Source organism: Diceros bicornis, chromosome 20 (assembly GCF_020826845.1).
Source record: "Diceros bicornis minor isolate mBicDic1 chromosome 20, mDicBic1.mat.cur, whole genome shotgun sequence".
Lineage (NCBI taxonomy): Eukaryota > Metazoa > Chordata > Mammalia > Perissodactyla > Rhinocerotidae > Diceros > Diceros bicornis.
Window position 1 is genome coordinate 36178505 of NC_080759.1, and position 22479 is coordinate 36200983.

A 22479-nucleotide genomic window follows, 5' to 3' on the forward strand; every position below is an offset into this window, starting at 1 on the left:
AGCTTTAGTAGTTGGAGGAGGAAGTGGAACTTGGATTAGGCCTTTGATGGGTGAGAATGAGACAGAAAGAAGGAAGTGTTCCTGTTCAGAGGGATTAGAGGGAGTTGTAAAGTCCGTGGACCTATCCCTACACGGCTAAATCTGCGCTTGCTCCTTGGTTTTCAGAACTGTGTTGTGCTGTATTGTTGAGAGAGACATGCATAGGTAGCAAGATTATATGTAAAGAAAAGAGAATGATTAACACAGGTCAGTCTGGTGATTACCTCTGAGGAGGAGAGGGCACAGGGGAGGCATCTAAAGTACTGACAAAGGTTTCTTTTTCACCTAGGGTGGGGGGATACCCAGAGGTTCACTTTATTGCTACTTACACTGTATGTATATACATGCTAAAACTACCGACAAATTGTAACCATTATTTATATATCTCATTAATTAAAAAAATTAATATACATATATTACAGGCAAAGACTTAAAAATATTTAAAGACTACTGCTTTTAAGATTAGAGTTTCTGGCTTTGTGAAATCTTAAGACATGTAGTTGATCAGTTTGGTCACAAGGTGTCACTAGACTGCCAAATTTATGAACAAAGCTGCTTTTAGTTTTGTAACTTGATGTCAAGGAAGATAGAAGTTTTTTGTAGTGAAATTAATTAGGTACCTGTCAGTGTGTCATTTCCACTAAAGTAATTGTCTGGCAGTGGATATCAATAACCTTTGAAGAACTTTTCCTCTCTGTGTTTTCCTTTACAAAAAGGTGAACTATAAATAAATTCTGTGCATTTTAAATTTGCTTGCATAACTTACAAAAAGTCTTTTCACGTAGACAGTGAATAATTTAGGGACTGATCAATAACAATATGGATCAGAGGAACATCTTTTAAAAATCTGGAATTTTGAGCATTATTCATTCATCAGGCATTTATTACAAAGTATTTAAAAGATATTCAATATTCTGCTTACATTGAAGCAACTAAAGCTTTAGTAGCTAGTAGAAGTCAAACCTTCATTGTATCTTCTCTTTACTGATCCAACTACCCTCCTCCCATCCCAGTTTATACTGGTGTCTTAGGTATGCTAATCTCAGGGATGACTTTTTTCTTTGGATGTAGCTTAATTTGGTTCTTTTTTAAAAGGCAGAAATGTCAGGATGCCAAGACACTTTGACCAAGTTATTTCATTGCACCTTTTTTTGGGTGCCAAAAATAGTATTAAACAATATTTGCATGTTACCCACACTGTTCCAGCTTTCTGCTTATGAGATTTCATTTTTTTTAAATATTTGAGGAGGTCTGAGTAACATTTTTGTTGGAGTGAGCACACTTTTTCCAGGGGATTGCTACAAAAGAAGATGATGTCTCAGTCTCTTTTTATTACTTCTCTGAGGCAGAAGTGATTGCCCATAAGAAGGTCCAATCATAAATGGAACACCTTATTTGGAGGTGGGTCTGTGTTCAGGCTCTTCTCGTTTTTAGTAGCAACACTAAACTCTAAGTTAGCATATTTTGGAATTGAGAAATTTCTAACAGGAGCTTTGTAAGGATTAGCTTGTTCCATTGGTTGTAGTATATAAGATTTACTTTTGGATAAGGTGTGGCTAAACCTTAGTTTGACTTCAGTAAAATAGACAGTAAGTCATAAACCGATAATCGCATTTATTTCCCACGAGAAAGAAAAAAATTATAGAAGCATTAGAGGGATTTTTGTTTTTTTTAGGTCTGCAAAGAAAAATTTAGCTATGAGTTTCTCAGAATAATCTTGATTTATTTATTTTTCTCCCCATATTGTTTGGGAACAGATGCCCAAGATATTCTCTGAGGCATAAAATACCTTCCCGTTTGACTAAGTTGCCAGGGAATAGTGTTTCTTTGATAATTGACAAATTATTATAAGCATAGTTAGTTAATTTATCTTGGAGTTGAACTACAGTTTTTTTATAGGCTTTTGCATAAATTTAACTATTGATTATTTTATGTTTATTAGTTTAAATTTCCAAAAGTCAATTAAGAATAATTATCAGAAAACATAACCTAGCCGATTCTAGCTTACTGTGTTAGGCTGCCTACCATGTGCCAATGACATTACAAAACGCAAAACAAAATCCAAACTGTCTGAAGGGTGCATGCAGCTGGCAGGCATTTATTGGGGAGACGGGGTTCGTACAACAGCTAGAATTCCACATATAATCGTTGCCTCTCTATTTTGTTGTTTCTTCTGCCTGTGATTCAGACTCCTCTTTCTTTCCTAGGATGTTGAATTCTGCTGGATTTCAAGATTTAGCTTGAAAGTTCTTTCCCCTGTAACTTTTCTAGAAATATCCCTTAACATCAAACCCAAGTGATTTCTTAGTCCTCTGGGCACTTTGTTCATATTGTTTTGGTGGCCCTATTCACATCTTACTCTAGCCAGTATAGTTGTATTATGAATCTGTTTCCTTCACTTGATTTTAAATTTCTACAGTGTTAGAAATATGTCTTACTTAATGTTTACATTCTCAGTACCTAATAAGATTTTTTAGACCATTAGAAATACAGTAAATTTCTTTTCGTCGAAGTGCTGATTCTACACATCGATAAATAATTATAGCTAACATTGAGAGCTTACCATGTACCAGGCTCTGTTCTAAGGACTTGATATGGCTTTATCTCATTTAATCCTCATAATAACCCTATGTGCTGGATAGTTATCTTCATTTTACAGATGAGGAAAGAGGAATAGAGAGGTTAAAGAACTTTTTGCCCAATGTCGCACAGCTAGGAAATGACCAAGTTGAAATTCAAATGCAACCAGTCTGGCTCCAGAGCTGCTTGTTATGACCTCTCAGGCTATAATGCTTCATCAAGTAACTGTTAATTATTTCTTAACGTTAAATGTAGTTATGGGCTTGTTTAACACCAGAAATTGGAATAAGTAGAATTTCACTTATTATTGAATTATATTTTTCTTTCATACTATTAGGTTTTTAAATTTAATAGGGTCTCAAATATATTTCAGCTCTTTTCCTTTTTGAAGTTACAAAGGAAATTGAATGCAATGATTGTTTTCTTTTGTGGAACCTGGTTTGCCGGGCCTTTTTATTTGAATGCAGGAGGTGACTTCAATATATTAATAATTCATGGTACCAACCCTTCATTATTTGACAACTGTTTTCAAGTCCCTAGTTTTACAGAATGAATCACAAAATGAAAAATGGCCAGTTGCAGATCATTCATTCTTTTTTAAAAGAAGGCTCTTATTTTTCTCTTCATTGTGTTTGTGTTTTCCTTTAAATTATTTAAATATTTATAATAGCTGTTTTAAGGTTCTTGTCTGCTAATTCCATCATTTCTGTCATTTTTCGGTCATGTCTGACTTGGTTGACTGTTTCTATTGATTTTTTTTCCTCCTTAGTTTTGGGTCACATTTTTCTGCTTCTTCACAGGTCTAGTAATTTTTTATTGGATGCTGGACATTATGGATGCTGTGTTGTTGAGTGCTGAATTTTGTTGTCTTTATTTCAAGATTTTTTCCTTTGTTTTTGTAGGCATTTAAGTTATGTGTGGATCAGCTTGTTTTTAAGCTTTGTTAGGACAGGTCTAGAGCAACCTTTACTCAATGGCTAGTTTAGCCCTTCTACTAAGGTGTTAACCTTTTGGAGTCCCTTCTGAATGTTTTGGGTGTTCAGTGAGGCCTTTCCACTCAGGCTGTTGGCACTTAAATTTTTCCCACTTGTATGTGAACTCTTGGAATTGTTCAGCTTACAACTTTCTGGTCATTTTTCTTTGCCTAGCCTTGTGGAGTTTCTCACCTTAACACATGTGGCTTCATTTTCAGCCAGACTCAATGGAACACCATGCAGATTTCTAGAGCTCTTATTCTGCATAGCTCTCTCTTCTGCACTACCCTGCCTTGCATATTCCAGCTGCCATGGAACTCTGGTCTCTGCCTTCTTAACCCAGTGTGACTCCTGTGCTCTGCTTGGGGTCTTTTTTCCTGCTCTGCTGCCTGGAATATGCCTTCAGGTAGTAAGTTGGGCAGTAGTAGGGCTCACTTAGGTTTCTCTCAAGAGAAACTTTTTTTTGTCTATTTGTTGCAGATTGGTGTTTAACAGAAAAGGAACATCTTATTTTGCTATTAGATGCTTTTTGACAACAACTGGAGAGAGGCCAAACATAATTTAATATTTGGCTCATTTTTACATTAGGATAAGTGATTTGAAGACTGCTTTCAGTTTGGTCTTTTGAGTAACTGTTGTGCCTGAAAATGTGCCAGGTGTTTAGAATCCAAGGGTCTGGCCCTCCAGGGGTTCATGGTTTGGTTGGCAAGAAAACATAGTTGGATTTTCTTCTGTTTCTCTAGAGGAAAAAAAATCAAATTTTTCTGTAAATTTTAATGAAAGTACAAAATTTTATAAAGTTAGCAGATGATACCTATCATTTCTAACTTCTGAAATCTTTTGTTTAGGTGAGACATGGAATCCATTAAAATTGCATTATCAGTTAAGAAATGTGCGGGAACGATTAGCTAAAAACCTGGTGGAAAAGGGCGTATTGACAACAGAGAAACAGAACTTCCTACTTTTTGACATGACGACACATCCCCTCACCAACAACAACATTAAGCAGCGTCTCATCAAGAAGGTGCAGGAAGCTGTTCTTGACAAATGGGTGAATGACCCTCACCGCATGGACAAGCGCTTGCTAGCCCTTATTTACCTAGCCCATGCCTCAGATGTTCTGGAGAATGCTTTTGCTCCCCTTCTGGACGAGCAGTATGATTTAGCCACCAAGAGAGTGCGGCAGCTCCTCGACTTAGATCCTGAAGTGGAATGTCTGAAGGCCAATGCCAACGAGGTTCTGTGGGCGGTGGTGGCAGCCTTCACCAAGTAACTCTGCTCAGAATGAAGTGTTCTCTCTCTCCTGTAAACCAGTTGCTTCTATTCTATAGACTTCTGATTTTCTGCAGTTTGTACTTTCTCACACTATAATTGGCTTTTGTTTTATAAAATGGTGGGTGGCTTTTTGTTTTTTGTATGTATGCAGGATTCTGCTGGTACGAGAGGCCTTCCTCTTTCTGTTTTAAAAAAAGTTTTACTGCCATATTGGCATTCCATTCCTTGTTGCCATTCTCACTGTTACCTGTTTTGGGTTTCTGGAATGCTTTGACTTCTAAAGAACCTCCAGTCTCCTCACATGCACATCTTTTGGATTACCTCAGGTTGAGTTTTTCCCACATGTGCATGTACATCTAGCATTCTGCCTACAATTCAGACAGAAGTCACAAAAAGGCCTTTAACTCACCAAAGGTAAATATCTGTATCTATTAGGACATTTTATACATAGACCTCAGTTGAGATGTATACTTAGCAAAATTATTTTTAAATTGAAACAACACAGTAAATAATATAAAATGCCCCTTGGATTTTGCTTCCCATGTAAATCTATTGTATTATTACACTTGTTATAATTTTAACTATTAAATCATAAAGGTCCAACTGTTTCACAAAGCCAGTTTGGGATGGTCTGCATTCCAGTTACGCTGTATATAGTTTGAATTATATATAAATTGCCCCATTCTTCTGGCCACCCCTGCCTCCATCTTAGTATTTTGCAAGATTTAATTAGTTGTACACCTGGTGCCCCTCACTTGCTTCAGTCATTATTATTTGATGGCAAAATGGACCTCTCATCACTTAAGGAGAGAGAAAAGACGTGTATCTGATTGGACTCAAGATTTTTTGAGCTGTGCCATTCATGGTACTCTTTGCCTATGCATCTCCTTTTTGGAATTTTTTTTGGGTCTTAGTATTTTTATCATTGCTATAGGGAAGAGGCTTGTGACCAGTACTAATCTTGAGTACAGTTTTTTCTTTTTCTGTCCACAAGTAAATTAATGTCTTCTCTTAAATGTCATTTATCTACTCACACTTCCTTGGGGGAAAAAAATCAAATGTTGGTCCTAGCAGATGTTGCATGTAAATTGTTAGCAAGTAATGACTACAACTCAGATGATTAAGAATTTTGTAACAGAAAGCTCTGCTGTGTTTTGATTTTTATATACAATTATGATAATTAGCACATTGTAAGAATATAAACCTTTGCTTTTCAAAGTTTATTTTTACTATTTCCTTATCACTGTTTATCGTATCACCATTGGCTTCATAATGTAAATACTATATATTGAACAAATTAAATGTCAAATTTTTTATTACCATAGTTCATGTTAATAGTGGGGCTTTCAGGTGTTTAGAGATTTTTTTGGTTAACTTCAATGCAAAAGTACTAGGTGGTGTATAACTCTAGAGTTGAATTTTAAGGGATTCCCTAATATGTATACTATCTTTTTATCTGAAGTAATAAATAAACTATGATCTTGAAAGTGCCTGAATCAGAGCAAGCATGTCATTTGTATTTTTGTATTCTACCGTAGTTGGTTTTAAATGAAGAGTAGTGTGGGAATATGTCAATGCAGGGGTTGGCAAACTTGTTCTTACAGGGCCAGCGAGCACATATTTTAGGTTTTGTGAGCCATATGTGGTGGTGTAACTATTCAACTCTCCTGAAAGACAGGAGACAGTATAAATAATAAATAAATGGACGAGGCTGTGTTCCAATAAAACTTTATTTACAAAAACAGGCAGCTGGCCGTGGGCAGTAGTTTGCCAGTCCCTCTTTTAATGCATGGAAATTTTCTATATTTTATTTTCTAAATTATTTTCTAAATTATTTTCTAAATTCTGTAAATTTCTTTTAATGCATCGATTTTCTATCCATTAAAATAACCTCCTTTACCTTCAGAACTGACACTACTGGTGGTAATTAAGTATAGAAACTATTAATTTATAGTTTATTCCCATAAGTTGGATACTCAACTGATACTAGTATCCTGGAATTTCTTTTCAGGTGAAGATTTACTGTTTTTCCCTTGAAAAGATGTTAGAAGTGAGGTAGTGGATGTTTCTAAGGTGTCCTTCGCTTTGGCAGCAGCGTCTGTTCTCAAGCAAGGGGGAAAGGACCTTGCCAGAACGTCTGTCAGTGTTTGTTTCAGAGTAGAGTGCCTGGTCAGCTCTACCTGTGTGCGACCCTAGCTTCAGTACGTGTTTTTATATCCAGAGGAACGGAAAAGGAGTACAATCCGGAGGGGAGGGTGTTGATCTAGAACTCTTGTTCCTGTAAAATGCTGCTTCTTACAGTCTTCTTTAAAGCAGTAATGATGTGACTCCATGGAAATAATTATTCTGTGTGGTAGGAACAGTATTTCCACAGATTTTTGCCACTTTGGTTAAAAGCCCTCAGATTCAAGAATCAGGCAGTGAATTTTAATATAATGAAATTTACATAAAGATCTGTCATGCAAAGAATCTGCTGCTTTTTTCCTTCTTCACATGTTGTTTAATTTGATGAGTGTTCCTTAAAATAGCCTGATCTAGAACAATGCTATAACAGAAGGGAGAAAGGAAACTTAGTAAATGCACACTCTGTGCCTAGTAAAGTATTTTATATCTTGTTTTGACCTCCCTAAACCCCAATTACTATCTTCATTTAGTGAAGAACAGGCTTGGAGAGGATGATTTGCCCAATCTCACATTATCTGGTGTATGAGCTTTTAATCCTGAAGTGATTGAGTAACAGTAATGTCATTCAACTACAATTTTTCCTTTCTTTTTTGGGCACTAGGAGGGGACTTCTTTTCTCTAACAGAGACACAAACAGTAGCAGGCATGCAGAAAATTCTCAGGGCAGTGCAAAATACAATGATAAAAGGATAACCCTGCTTTATTCTAATATCTTGGTATAACTTACATAAATTATCTTTTGGGGATGAAAAAGTTGACCAATTCTGTGTGTTCTCAGAAGAAAGAAGCATTGTCAGATGTCAAATGGTGGAGAAAGCCCCTGGCCTTCTGAAGCAAGATTGCGCAGTGGTCTCTGACACATTCCATTATTCAGTTCTTCCCATTGTTTGTGGACAGCTAGGTATAGGATACTCTTTTTAAGTGTAACAAACCTGTGAATTTGGTCAGCACCCAAAGGAAAGTGAAAGAGGCTGATGTCTGAGTGGTTCAGTGGCAATATTGAACCATTAAGTAATGACATCCAGCCTGGTGATGACAAGGGTCCATGACTGCTAGGCATGGGTACTGTTGCCCCAGGAACGTAGAAACTGCTAGTCAGAAGTCTACGTGAGGTATTTACTTTATGAAGTTTAATTCCAACACTATGGCCTCTCCATCTTGTATTAACTGTTATATATTGTCAGATGATATCGCTGTCCTTCACTTTCATCCAGATCAAGATGACCAGCAACCTGAGGTAATTTCCAATCCATCGCAGTCCATTGGGTCCCAGAATGATATCTCTGGCTCTTGTAAGTTCTGTACAAATGTCATATATTCTTTAATAGCTCCAGTAAGGTAGTGATATTATTGTTCATAACCTTGCAGGCTGTCCTTCAAAGGGGGTATGGATGGTACCATAGTTAAATTGATATGCATGCTTTCTCAGCCCAATGTTAGAATTATATGGGTATTTACTCCTGATAGACCAGTGGTGTACTATGATTCCCACTAGCATTATATACTGGTGTGCAGTTTACTTTTTGTACTTATCCTATTGTGGACAGCTTTCAGAATAAGCACACACCGTTCTTTTTAATAATTTTCGGTTTCATTGTATAATTTCTCTCAATGGGCATTTGGATTATTCTCGTTTTTCATTATTACAGACAGTGTTGTAATATATATTTTCATACATGTTTCTTTATATTTGTCTGATTTCTGTAGGAGGAATTGGTAGAAGTGAATTTATTCAAAGAGTATGCCTTGAAAATGTAAAAGGTAAAGTCAAATTGGTTTCTAAGATTTATGTTAACTTATACTTTCACCAATATTGTGAATGCTTGTTTCTCTACACCTTAGCCAATACTGTAGAGGGTATCATCAATCCTGGGCTTTGCCAAGCTAATAGGGGAGAATGATCAAATTATTTTATTTATTGAGTGGTTGATTATCACTTACTATCTTTATTGGTAATTTGTATTTTTTTTTGTGAATTATCTGTTCATGTTCTTTATCCATTTTTCTAATGAGCAATGATCTTTTTATGTATTGATTTATGAAAACTTTCCATATATCATGGATATTAACCCTGTGTCTGTGATGCAACTGGTTTTCCCAGTCTTTGGAGTTGGCATATGGTAAGTTTTTCTTTTTCTTTTGGCATTTAGAAAAGTGTGAGGTTCAGTGCTTGAGCACAGTATCTTTGGAGACCTTAATTGTCCTACTAAATTAGAAATCTGCCTCGTATTCAGATTTGGGATATGTATATATATTTCATAAAAAAATTTTTGGGAGTAAAATTAAATACAACATACAAAAATCACATAAATATGTAACTTATGAATATATATGTATACAAGCATTTAATTTTTATGATTAAAATACAAATGGAAAAATTACATTAAAAAATGTATAGGCTAGTGAATTATTTTAAGGCAAATGTGTCATCACGCAGGTGAGAAGATAGAACCTTGCTAGCTATCCAAAGCTGTTCAAGTCTATCTCCCAATTACAATCTCTGTAACCCTCAAGAGGAATCACTGTCCTGACCCAGTGTGCATCTCTAATGATTGTGGTCTGTCTTGTTTCATTTTTTATTTGATATGTCTTTTTAAGTTTCTCTTGAGCTATAGGTTCTTCTCCCCCATCTCTCTCATTTTTTCCCTTGCAAAATATTTGTTGATGAAATCAGGTCACTCGTCCTGTAGAGTTTTCCAGAGTTTGGTTTTGCTGATTACATCCATGTGGTGTAGTTTAATGTGTTTTTCTGACTTCTGTACTTCCCAAGAATTGGTAATTGGATCTAGAGGCTCTGTCAGCTTCAGGTTTGTTTGTGTAGGCAACACTGTTTCATAGGTGGTGGTGTGTTCTTGCGTCAGGAAGCACTCAATGTCTCTCCTTTTGTGATGTTGGCAACCTTGCGGTTCAGTTCTTAGATCCGGTGCTTTATTGGGATGACTGAGTGGTGATATTTTAATTCTTACCATTTCTTCTTTATTAGCTAGAATATTTCTATGAGAAACTTTATCTTTTCTACACTACCTTTTAGTACAGTTTGTAGAGGAAAGGTAGGATAATTCTACATTTTATTTACCAGTTTTCAGTAGAGTTGGTTCCCTAGCATTCTCCAGAGGTGACTGATTAGTTTTTTTTTTTTTCTTTTTAATGAACTTACGGAGATAAACATTCTTTTATAATCATCACTTTCCTTGAAGAGAACCAGGATTCTCGATTATGGACAAGTGGAGATGCAGTTTTAAGACAGAAGATAAAAAACTTTGTATTCTGAATTCAGATCAGAAGTATCAATGTAAACTAATGAGGTAATTTATTTTTTCCCTTTTTGTTGTGGTAAAATATATATAACATAAAATTTACCATTAACCATTTATAAGTATGCAGTTCAGTGCTTTCACTTTTTGACTTTTTTTTTGGTGAGGAAGATTGGCCCTGAGCTAACACCTGTGCCCATCTTCCTCTATTTTGTACGTGGGATGCTGCCACAGCATGGCTTGACGAGCAGCGCATAGGTCCACGCCCGGGATCGGAACCCACGAACCCCGGGCCGCTGAAGCGGAGTGTGTGAACTTAACCACTACGCCACCAGGCTGGCTCCCACTTTTTGTAGTTCCACTGCATCTGCATTATAAGAACATAATTATTATATACTGTAATCTCTCCATTTTAACTCTTACTTTAGTCTTAGCTCTTCAAGTAGAAACATACAATATGTTCACCATCATTCTTTTTGTTGTTGTTTATCCAGTCAGTTTAGTTGTTTTGATCATTTGTTAGATTCTTGAGAGGGGGCTTGTGAGAATAATAATCCCTGAGTTTTTGTATGCTGATGACAGTTTATCTGCAGCCGTTTATTTGAAAGTCAGTTTGTGTGGATAAAATTCCTGGGTCACATTTTTTTTTGTGAGTATCTTAAATATGTTCTTTTTGGCATAAAGCATTACTGTCAAAGTCTGATTATGATATGATGTTCTTTCCCTCCTGAATGCCTTATTCTTTTTGTCTGGAGCACGTGGAATTTTTTTCCCAATGTTACTACAGTATGTTTTGGTGTTCGTTGTTCTGGATCAGGATTCCTTAGTATGTGGTGTGTTCTTTCAATATGTAGTGTCAAATCTTTTTTTATTCTCCATTTCAGGAAAATTAAAGTGTTCCTATTTGTTCTGTGTTCCCTTGTTTAGATTTTCTTCTTCGAGGACTCTTATATAATAATCTTCTATATTTATCAGTTTTGCTTGGGTTCTTTTCTCTTTATTATTGATCCTCAAACGTTTCAGCCTTTTTATCTTCTTTCTCTTAAGACACTACGGTGTTTATTCATTATGAATGATCTTTCTAGTTTAGTCTTTTCTGAAATTATTTTAATTTTTTTCTTGAGTTTAAATACCCAATTTCTGAATTTTTCTAATTTCAGTTTATATTATTTATTCATGTTTTGTGTAGTTTTCTTGATGTATTTTAATTCATTTGAGGTGCTAAGTTACAATTTTCATTATTTTCCTGGGAACGTCTTTCTGGGTGTGCTTCTGTTGTCTGTAGGGGTTGTATTTGCTCCTCATGCTGTTTTTTCTTATAATAACTTTGTATGGGATTCGACCTAGATTATCTTCTGTTGCCCATTTTTACCTGAAATTACTTTTCTTGTTCTTTTAGAAGGGAGATGTGGATCAGGGTAGCTCTCCCTAACTGTATTTATTTTCTAGACCTCCCTCTTCTGTTTTGGTGGCGTGTGAAGAAATACGGCAGCTTGCTTTCTGAGATCTCCTGGTTCTGCTCCCCTCACCCCCCTTTATCTGCACCTCGTTTTTCTTGATCTCTATGTTCTTGTCCTGCTCAACTTGGATTCTGTTCCCAGTACTTTCTCCTCAGTGTGGGGCGTTAGCTGATCAGTTTTGAGAGTGCAGAGCCTGCCTTCGTGCTCTCTGCCTTCATCCCAGACCCCACTCGCTTGCCCACTATGAGAGGGTGAACAAACGATTCCAGTTTCAGCTGCTGTTGTCCAGTTGGTCCTCTGAGCTTTCCTGTTGATTATTTGATTATGGGGAGTGGGGGTCCTATGGCTATCAGATGCACCCTGCTTCCTTCTACTTTCCTTGCACAGATCTGATCCAAATTGGTCTTGTTATTGTTCATAGTTTGTCCCTGCCCATTTGTATATTTTGGGGTTTGTGGGGGTTCTTTCACACCTAGTTTTATTGTAGATATTTACAGTGGTTTTTCTATACTAATTGCTCTGTGTGTATGCGTGTGGTATTAGCGGCAGGGAGTGGGGAACGGATGGGATGTGAGGAGGTTAAAAAACTGTGTCACTGTTCTGCCATCTTGCCTGAATCCACTGGGATAGCCCCCAGTAGTTTTTAGTTTGTATGTAGTCTGGTTAAATTATGAGTGTATTGCTTTATAGCTTCTGAATTTAGCCTCATATTCACTTTATGATTAAAACAATATATATGGCTTTTTGGATGGTTTTTTGTTTTCTTTTCTTGCTTTTAAGTGAGTGATGGCCCTTGAATTTTATTTTGTTGCCAGGGATCCAGCTTTTTTTTTCCCCGAAAATACCTAGCCCATTTTTCCAAAACTAGTTATTGAATAATCTGTGTTTTTTGCCACTGATTTAGAATGCTCCCTTTGAATTTTCTTTGAATTTAGAATCTTTGAACTTTGGCTGTTTATTCCAGTGGTTTGCATGTCTAGTTTTATGGAAGAGGAGCTACTATTTTGAGTAGTTTCTGATAATGTCATAGGGCTAGTTCCCCTCTTATGCTTTTTCAAAATTCTTCTGCCTATTTTTACATGTTTATCCTACCAAATGGACTTCAAATAATTTTGTCAGGTTAAAAAAATTCTTTTGAGGGGCTGGCCCCATGGCTTAGCAGTTAAGTGCACGCGCTCCACTGCTGGCGGCCCGGCTTCGGATCCCGGGCGTGCACTGATGCACTGCTTGTCAGGCCATGCCGTGGCGGCATCCCACATAAAGTGGAGGAAGATCAGCACAGATTTTAGCTCAGGGCTGGTCTTCCTCAGCAAAAAGAGGAGGATTGGCATGGATGTTAGCTCAGGGCTGATCTTCCTCACCAAAAAAAAATTAAAAAAAAAATTCCTTTGAGATTATGGTTGAACTTATAAATTAGTTTCAGGATAGTTGAGATCTTTCTAGTATTGAGTCATCCTTTCCGAGAATAAGCTTATATCTCCTCATTTGTTCGAGTTACCTTTTTTATGTCTCTTAATAGAGCTTTGTCTTCTTTTTAGTCTTGCCAGTCCTTGCTAAGGTTAAATATATTTTCAGTTGCTATTGTGCTTAGGTGTTTCCTTCCATAATGTGTTCTAACTGGTTATTATTTATATATAGGAAAGCCCTTGTTTTGGTGAATAATTTTTGATAGCCACCTTATTGAATTCTAATATTTTAGTAGTTTTTAAATTGATGTGTTTATGTTTGCATGTGCCTAACTATATCATGTGCAAATTATGATACTTTTGTTTCTTTCCACTATTTATACTGCTTTTAAAAAATTTTGTCTGATTGTATTGGCTTGGACCTCCAGAACATTGTTATTCAACAATAACAGCAGTGAACATCCTTTTTGTGTGTATTCTTGACTTTAATGGGAATGATTCTGGAGTTTTTCCATTAGAGTATGGTGCAGGCTTTAAAAAAGCATCTGTTGACACCTTTCACTATATATATATTTTTCGTCCTACTAATATAAGGAACTACATTTATAGATTTCTTTCTTTCTTTTTTTTGTGAGGAAGATCAGCCCTGAGCTAACATCCATGCCAGTCCTCCTCTTTTTGCTGAGGAAGACCGGCTCTGAGCTAACATCTATTGCCAATCCTCCTTTTTTTTTCCCCAAAGCCCCAGTAGATAGTTGTATGTCATAGTTGCACATCCTTCTAGTTGCTGTATGTGGGACGCGGCCTCAGCATGGCCAGAGAAGTGGTGCGTTGGTGTGCGCCCGGGATCTGAACCCGGGCCGCCAGTAGCGGAGTGCGCGCACTTAACCGCTAAGCCACGAGGCCGGCCCTATAGATTTCTTAATTTCAAGCCATTCATGCGTTCTTGGAATTAACATCACTTAGGCTAGGTATTTTCTTTAATGTACTACTGGATTCTATTGGCTAACATTTAATCAGAATTTTATTTATAAATTTGCTTTGTCCATTTTCATTGTATTCTAAGCATTTTTCAAGTTCATCAAGTTCATTTTCAGTGTCACTGACGTGGATTTCTGTAATTTGATTTGACTTGATGCTTCTAATATGGCTTTGGTGTGGTAAGGTGGTCTCTTCGGTTTTTGTTCTTAGTTCTACCAGACCCATATTAATCTCATTTGATTTTCTTATCTCTTTTTTGATCTTGTGCTGCTTAGAAGCCACATTCTCTTTAAATACATTGAGAATACAAAACAGTTTGTGTTTATAATTTTTTGATTCCCATGGTAGTCCTCCAAATTACATTTTTTATCTGCTTTTTTGCGTATTATATTTCAACACCATCGCTCCAGCTTTCCCAGTTCTGTGTTCATGACGACTCTTGCTGAACCTGATTGTTAGTGGGGAATGTGGGGGTTCTACCTAAGCCTGCTGTTTGCCCAAGATTGGTCAGTAGTGGGTCCTTTAGAGCTCTCTGTGTTTAAGCATTGTTCAGTTCAGCCCTTTGGAGGAGAGAGAGAGGAGAGTTGGATACTAGCGATTTTAATCTGGACTCAGATACTCAGCTGCTTTGGGGGGTTTGGGAGGAGGGGGTGTGGATTGGTGCTTGGTGCCACCTTTATGGGGCCAGTGAGCTGCAGCAGTGAATCTCTTACTGAATCAGGTCAGCCCTTTCATTGCAGGAACCTATCTGACAAGGGCTCCATCAGATCAGACCATTCCTTGCCTGTTACTCCTCTGACCTGCCTTGGCCGACCAGGTCCCTGGGAAAATTAAAAGGATCCTCCTTTTCAACCTCACCTTCCCTGCCATTCTGAGGAGTGGAAATGGCTCCAATTCTGGGTGCTTCCTGCTTTTTCTGGGGCCTACCTTCTCGTATAATTCCTTTTCTCCAAATTAAGGGTTTTGGTGGCATTCTTCCTTTCATACCACTTTTCTCTCCTCTCCATTTCATTGTTCTCCTTTAATTTGGTCTCGGATTTTATTGTACATAATATGTAGTTTTCAACATTCAGTGAATGGGTTTGTGGCTGTTGCTGTATTATATTAAAATTCTAGTTTCTCTCTTTGTATTTGTTTCAGTGGATTTTAGAGAGGCAAGTTATGCAAACAAGCACTCTCTCCTCCAGGAAAAAGCTCTGCCCACATAGGGGTGGACTGAGCCAATCAGAATCTTACTTTTGGGGTGTATATGGAAAATCAGGCAGGCAGTAGCTTTTATGTCCAGAGAAATTCTGTGATATCAAGTAGGGCATTCATAGGAGATTTCTAAGTAAAGAAAATGTGTGAAGAGTTTGGGGATAAGGCCGCCAACTTGTGGAAAGCAGAGAAGTGGGTCTGCAGAAACAAACCCACAAACAGCAGTGGAGTCCGATCAGTGGAGGGCACTGACCGAAGATCCATGAACCCCAGAGTTTCTCCAGTCTCTGAGGCCTGGTCACAGGCCAAATCCTATTCTTGCATTTCTGTGAGATGCCACCTTGTCGTCTTCCTTGGGCCACTCTAGGTTAGTGTCTGCATCTTAAAACCAAAAGGGCCTAAATAAAGTACATGCTTTTTATTTCACTCTGTGAAGTAGGATCCCAGATCATCTGAATATGGGGGGGGGCAAGGTGAGCAGGTAGGGGTTTTGAGAAAAATGACGAGTGTAGTCATTGTGAACAATGAGAGAAAAAACTGACAAGGAAACATTTGCCAGGTAGCATTGAGAGTCCAGTTGAGATTGGAGACCATGAATTTATAGCAGCATCATTCTGTGCAGTTGTGGGATTTTCTCTAGGAATAGGCGTGTAGGAACCAGGAAGTTGGCTAGTTGGAAAGATCCAAGATTAGCTAGGGCAAGGGAGCTGAGCCTCTGGGCTGGACAGGGATTGTTGTGCTTTACCATGGGGCTTTAGTCTGTCTCAAGAGAGAAGGGAATGAAAGGGCGGGGGTTCTGATGGGGAGAAAATTGACAGTTAGTTGTCAAGGGATTGGAGGGCTTGTTGAAACTGAAGACAAGAAGCAGTAGTGGGAGAAAGGGGGAATAAGATCCAGAAGGTCAGGAGGTTGTAAAAGCTTGGGATGTTGGATTCTAAGATTTCAGACGTGGAAAGGTTTAGGATTGTGTTAGATCCTGAGTGGCCACAGAAAAGAGTGGTTGACTTGAGTTCTGTTGCCTTTGCATCTCTCACCCATTTAGGTAATCATATTCTATAGATCAAGAACTGAAAAATAAAAACTAGTAAGCAGAGTGTTTTATTTTTTTAAAATTACTTAAAAAAGTTTGTTTACAGAGATGTGGCTTTACATAACTTGGCGACAACATTTTTTAAAATGTACAGGCTATTTCATATTATTGCACATACTCTTTAATAATATATAAGGCATTTTATTTTACATAAATAAAGGATAATGTATAATATCATACAACAAGTGTGGTGCCAATTAAGTCAACCATAAAATTAAATGAGATGTGGATGGGAGGATAGAAATGAAACCCAACCTACTTAAACCTTCACGGTATAGCCTTGCAACTACAAGTCACGTTATGACACGTATTTAACCTCATAGCTTATAGTGAATGACTGACTGACCAGTTAAAAAACCAAAACAATGCAAGTTTAGTAGGACAACACCATTAGTGTTCACTTCAGGAAGTGTGGGAATTTATTAGGCTAATTAGAAATACTAGTCATGCCTTGAACACTGAAGACAAATAAATAGCTTTCTCTCTTAGGGTCAGAGACGGTTTAGCTTTTGCTTCCTCCCTTATATTCCAACTATCAGCCAGGGAACTCTTCCAGCAAGATCTACTAGAAATGGCTGATGACTTGAACATAGGTTAGTGACCCAGAGGTCTACCCTGGCATTCCTCAGATATGAGGATTAAGGACTCACAGGAGACCATTCCGTTGCTCCACATTGCTCTAGAAATTCCTGTCTGTTCACATAGGACTGTGCATTCCTCACTAGTAGGCACAGCAAAAACAAAGAGTGGAGGCAAAAAATAGTTTTCAGTGTTGACTTCTTCAAAAGTCTCTTTGTCATCATTTAGGCAAGAAAGCAGAAACCGCAAAACTGACCCCCAGAGACGTAAACACAATCGAGCATGCACCTTGCACTGACTTCCTATAGTAGCCTACCTGGAATTGTAGTGAAAAGTAGAAGCTAAATTAATCAGGTCTTTCTAGCTAACGCCTGTACTACATTCTCTTTTGAATAACTTGTTAAAAGATGAGAAATCTGGGTCACACCAGCCAGATATTTCAGTCCCATCTGAGAGACCTCACTGGGCCAACTCCACAGAGGTTTACTGGGATTGGTCACTCAGAAAAATGATGATGTACAAAGGTGGCCGCTCAAGCACCTCCGTGATGGGTGACGGGGGGTTAATGACCTCTGAGGTTTTTTTTTTTCCTCCAAGCCATAGACATGAACTGTAGGTTATTTAAAAAGAAATCTCCAACAGAAAACCTTAGTGTCGTCATGCACACAGATGTGCAATCTCACCCGTATTCCCAGGACTCAGTCAGCTGGCCTGCCCCCCCCCCCCCCCGGGAAGATTTGGGTTGTAGCTACAAGTTCCTTCCGCTCCTTTACCTTGAAAGAGTGACTCACCCTCGTTCTCCATTTTATGTTTCTTATTACACTTCAGTAAATGAAGCTGATGAAGGTTTGGAATTTAAGAAGATACAGTAGGAGGGGAGAAAAGCCAATTTTGTGATGAGGACTGGCACACTGAACGGGAACGGCTACTATGAAGAAGCTCGTGCTTTGAAAGGAGGAGCCGCTGGGACGAGTTTCACAAGCAGTGTGAGTCAGTCACAACAGTCTTCTGCAGGGAAACATTTTTGGCAAAAGGAAGAATTTGCAAAACAGGAAAACAAGAACAGCAAAAACTTCAGTCACTGCAGAGGTTATGTCATGACACCCAGGTCAGGAAAGGAGATCAATGCTTAGAAATGTTCCATTTCTTAAGCATGTTGGGAAAGGGGGGAAACCAACCAAACAGAAAGTCTCTTAAAAAGGATGATTTTAAGCTCTTCTATTTGGATTGTAAATATAACGCTTATGTTTATAAATTCAAGGGCATTAAAAAGATATTTGATTTCTAAAAATAATTTAGTTTCAATTAGTGGTTGGAGTGCATAAAATATAGAAATGGAAATCCAGTGACTGTGATATTTTTGCCTGCTTTTATGTTGACCAGTCTTGAATTCAGGCACCTTATTCAAGACAAGTTCCAAACTAGGTGCAAGGTGCTTTCAGAGCTGGAACTTTCTGCTCGCTCTAAGCAGCAAAGTTCATGGCTATTTAATACAATTTATCAGAACTGCATTTCTGTAAAACAGCCTTACGACTTACATTTGTAATTACAATCAACACTTCATGGTGATCAGCAACCCACTGAGTTGAACTCTGCATCCACACGTTGCACATTATACTCACTAAAAAATATTACTTTCTGTATCTTGCTTTTTTCATTTTCGCATAATTCCTGAGCTCAGCCTAGCCATTAGGTCATAACTGATTCCACCCCCCCCCCCCAGGGTAACATACAGACCTACAGCTCTTTCCATTGAATGTGCCTAAAAGCAGTTATTTACCTACAAAATTATATAAAACTACAGTCCTTTCAGTTGTGACATTTGTGTTGCCCCTCAGACTCTGTTAGCTCCCTGACTGCCAAGATTGGGTATGTTGGGAGAGGTGGCAAGAGGGACGTGAAGGTCTAGCTGAATGTTTCAGGTGAAAAAGGGCATGTCACATCTGTGTCCCCATCAGTGAACATACAAGGTAGGGACAGGCACTGGAACCAAATGAGCCCCCCAACCTAGGAGATCCAGGGGGGAGGCTTCCCGAGTTCAGCTCCATTGCTGCTGCACACAAAGGAGGTGTCAGCTTCAGGTATAAGGAAAGACTCGGAGATTTTCATAGTCCTCGCCTACACCAATGTTTCTCTGTTGTTTCAGGAACCCATCGTTTTGAGAAGTCATTCTGGTTTGCTAAAGTAAGAAAGGAACTGAGAAAAGGAGATTCTGGTTAAAAAACATAAGCACTACTAGTGATTATCACTCCTAGTGCCTGTTTCATGAGGAATTCCTGTGCTTTCTAATTACTAACTGCACAGGTCCCTCTGGGACAGACTTCATAATATTCCAGGCATCAAAGTGCATGAGCCCAACCAGGGGTTTCCCATTAATGGCAAGAATTTCATCTCCAGCTTCTATTGTTCCAGCTTGTTCAGCTGCACCACCTGTGAGAATAAATATAGAATAATAGTTTGGTACTTTCATAGCATTCAAAATAAATTGCAAGTAAACTAAAAACTTAAATGAGAGAAATCTCTAAACGATATGCCTTTATTCTTAGGATAGGGAATAACAAGACACACAAAGCATATACCCTTAAAAAGAAGTTCGACTACATAAAAAATTTCAAATCTGTAACCATTCCCCCCAAAAACATAAGCAAGATAAAAATATGCAACTGACTAGAGGAAGATGTTTTCAATGAATTTACTCAACACAGGGTTAATATCTAGACCAGATAACTACAAATCAGGGGCCAGCCCCATGGCCTAGTGGTTACATTCAGTGCACTCCGCTTCAGCGGCCAGGGTTCGGTTCTCAGGCACAGATCTACACCACTCATCCACTGCCATGCTGTGGCAGCCACATACAAAACAGAGGAAGACTGGCACAGATGTTAGTTCAGGGAAAATCATCTTCAAGCAAAAAAAAAAAGAGATCAGCAACAGATGTTTGATCAGGGTAAATCTTCCTCAGCAAGAAAAAAAAAACCCTAAAAATCACTAAGAATACATAATAAAGAGGAAGTTGAGCAAACAAAATCAATAGCTAAAATCCAAATAACCAATAAATGTAGGAAAATAGGCTCAACTTTTTTTTTTTTTTTTTTCCGTGAGGAGGACCAGCCCTGAGCTAACATCCGATGCCAATCCTTCTCTTTTTGCTGAGGAAGACTGGCCCTGGGCTAACATCCATGCCCATCTTCCTCCACTTTATATGGGAGGCCACCACAGCACGGCTTAACAGGCGGTGCGTCAGTGCGTGCCTGGGATCCGAACCAGCGAAACCCGGGCTGCCGCAGCAGCCGCAGCAGAGTGCATGCACTTAACCTCTTGCGCCACCAGGCCAGCCCCAGGCTCAACTTCTAATTGTTAACAGATGTTGGCTGATATACCTAAGTTCTGAGAAGCAGTGATCACATGCTCATCAGTGACCGTGGAGATTACTTAATTGATTACTTACGAAGCTTCATGTATTTCTACACTACAGCTTGGTGTATGTTATAGCAAATTTATGAACTTTGAGAAAAACACACGTTTAAGCCCTCTTTTATTTATTTTCTTTTAGGTATACATCTAAAACAAACAATCACACCTCCACACTGGCTGTGGAGGCATCTTATCATGGAAAAAAGGGCGTTGACAGAAAAATTCCCACATTATGAAAATAATTAATTTTCTCAAATTAATTTCTCTAATTATTAGATCTCAAAAAACTGAGCTGTATCAATTTCATCCTAAATTTCTGAAAAATCATTGTTAAATATTATTTGATTCCTTTACACGTGTAATTATAGTTGATTATAAAAACTGATAAAATAATAAAAATATAGCTGGAAGCAAATGACAAGTTCTAATCCAACCTACTCAAGGACAAAAACATTTAATGTTGTTAATGATAGAGGGAGATACTGTGAGCCCTCACCAGTGCTCCATGGTGGGAGCAAAGAGATTTAGTCCCAGTTATTGCTTTCTGAAGATACACATTTTTGGAAGAACCAAAGCACTGTTGGACATAACTGACTTTGTGTTAATGTGTGTACCAATGTCCTGCTCTTCTAGGAATATTAACTAAAGGCCCCAAGCAGGTTATGTGAAACCTCAGAATTCTGTGACTGTTCACCGGGGTCCAAGGGCGTGGGAGGTGGTTCCAACCAACCAAAACAGGAGGCCGAGGGTTAGTGGAAAGCGCGCTGAGAAGCAATCAGACTGGGTTTTGGTCTCAAGTCCGAGACTTCAGGCAAGTTACAAGTTTCTCTAAAGCTCAGTTTTCTCTGTAAAATGGTGATGTTAATATTGGTCTTGTTTCCTCACTAGATTGTCACCAGGAGCGAATGAGATGAAGTAGATGCAAGTCCTCAATGAAACATCCAGTGTTGTGCAGACCAAAGGGGGTGCCAGCTCTTGCACTACTTTACATGGGAGAGAAATAAACTTTTCTCTTGTTTCAACACCAATATTTTGAGTTTTCTATGACATGAGGCCAAACAGAATCCTAACTGATTTGATCAGGATATGTCTCTCTCCATTTATTGAGGTTTTGAAAAAATGTCCTTTAGAAAGCTCATATGCTTTTTCCCAAAAGGGTCTTGCATAGCTTTTGTTTGACACACTCTTAGGTTTACTGTTGTCATTATGAATTGGTATCACACAGTGCAGAATGTACATTTGGGTTTTTTCCCCATTCAGCACTGTTTTTGAGCTGGTCCTGGTTAATGTATAAGGATCTAACTGGCTGCTGCTTTTTTTTTTTTTTTTTTTTTTGAGGCAGATCAGCCCTGAGCTAACATCCGTGCCAATCCTCCTTGTTTGCTGAGGAAGACCGGCCCTGAGCCAACATCTATTGCCGGTCCTCCTCCTTTTTTCCCCCTTTCTCTCCCCAAAGCCCCAGTAGATAGTTCTATGTTGTAGTTGCACATCCTTCTAGTTGCTGTATGTGGGACGCGGCCTCAGCATGGCCGGAGAAGCGGTGCGTCGGTGCGTGCCCGGGATCTGAACCTGGGCCGCCAGTAGTGGAGCACGTGCACTTAACCGCTAAGCCACGCGGCTTGCCCCTAACTTGCTTCTGGAATTGCTATAGTGTTTTCCTTTTTATGACTGTAATATATTTTGCATATCATTCTGCTATAGATAGAAATTTAAATTGTTTCAGTTTCCATTTTAGCAAGCATTGCCAAATTTTTCCCCAAAGAGATGAACCAATATATACTTTTACCAGAAGGTATGGGAGCTCACCTCTCTCCATGTCCTCGTCAACATATCATAAGATTTCTTATTTATGATCAACCTGATAAAAAAGATGATTTCTAATAGTTAGAATTTTCACCCAATAACTAATACGTTTGAGCATCTTTTCCTGTGTTTCTTAGCCATTTAGGTTTTAACTTTTGTCAATTTTCTGCTTTCTTTACCCAATTTATCTCTTTATTTTGTATTTTTCTTATTGAGTTATAGTTCTTTATATAGTCTAGACAT

At 38.3% G+C, this 22479-nt stretch overlaps 2 protein-coding genes and 1 long non-coding RNA gene across 3 annotated transcripts in view; 2 read left to right on the forward strand and 1 right to left on the reverse strand.

The window, feature by feature from the left end:
- The window catches only part of GOLPH3 (golgi phosphoprotein 3), a 50143-nt gene extending 43774 nt beyond the window's left edge, over positions 1-6369 (forward strand). Inside the window, exon 4 of the mRNA XM_058564289.1 lies at positions 4442-6369. Coding sequence (XP_058420272.1) covers positions 4442-4866 — 425 coding nt within the window. The 3' untranslated portion in view covers positions 4867-6369. The remainder of the gene's footprint in view (positions 1-4441) is intronic.
- Positions 6370-8819: 2450 nt separating this feature from the next.
- LOC131419272 (uncharacterized) lies at positions 8820-21736 on the forward strand. Its single transcript, XR_009223181.1, has 3 exons — positions 8820-10357; positions 17848-18005; positions 21322-21736. It is a non-coding gene; the product is annotated as an uncharacterized LOC131419272 (long non-coding RNA).
- Positions 18002-22479, reverse strand: part of PDZD2 (PDZ domain containing 2) — a 229588-nt gene continuing 225110 nt past the window's right edge. Inside the window, exon 24 of the mRNA XM_058564290.1 lies at positions 18002-19449. Coding sequence (XP_058420273.1) covers positions 19283-19449 — 167 coding nt within the window. The 3' untranslated portion in view covers positions 18002-19282. The remainder of the gene's footprint in view (positions 19450-22479) is intronic.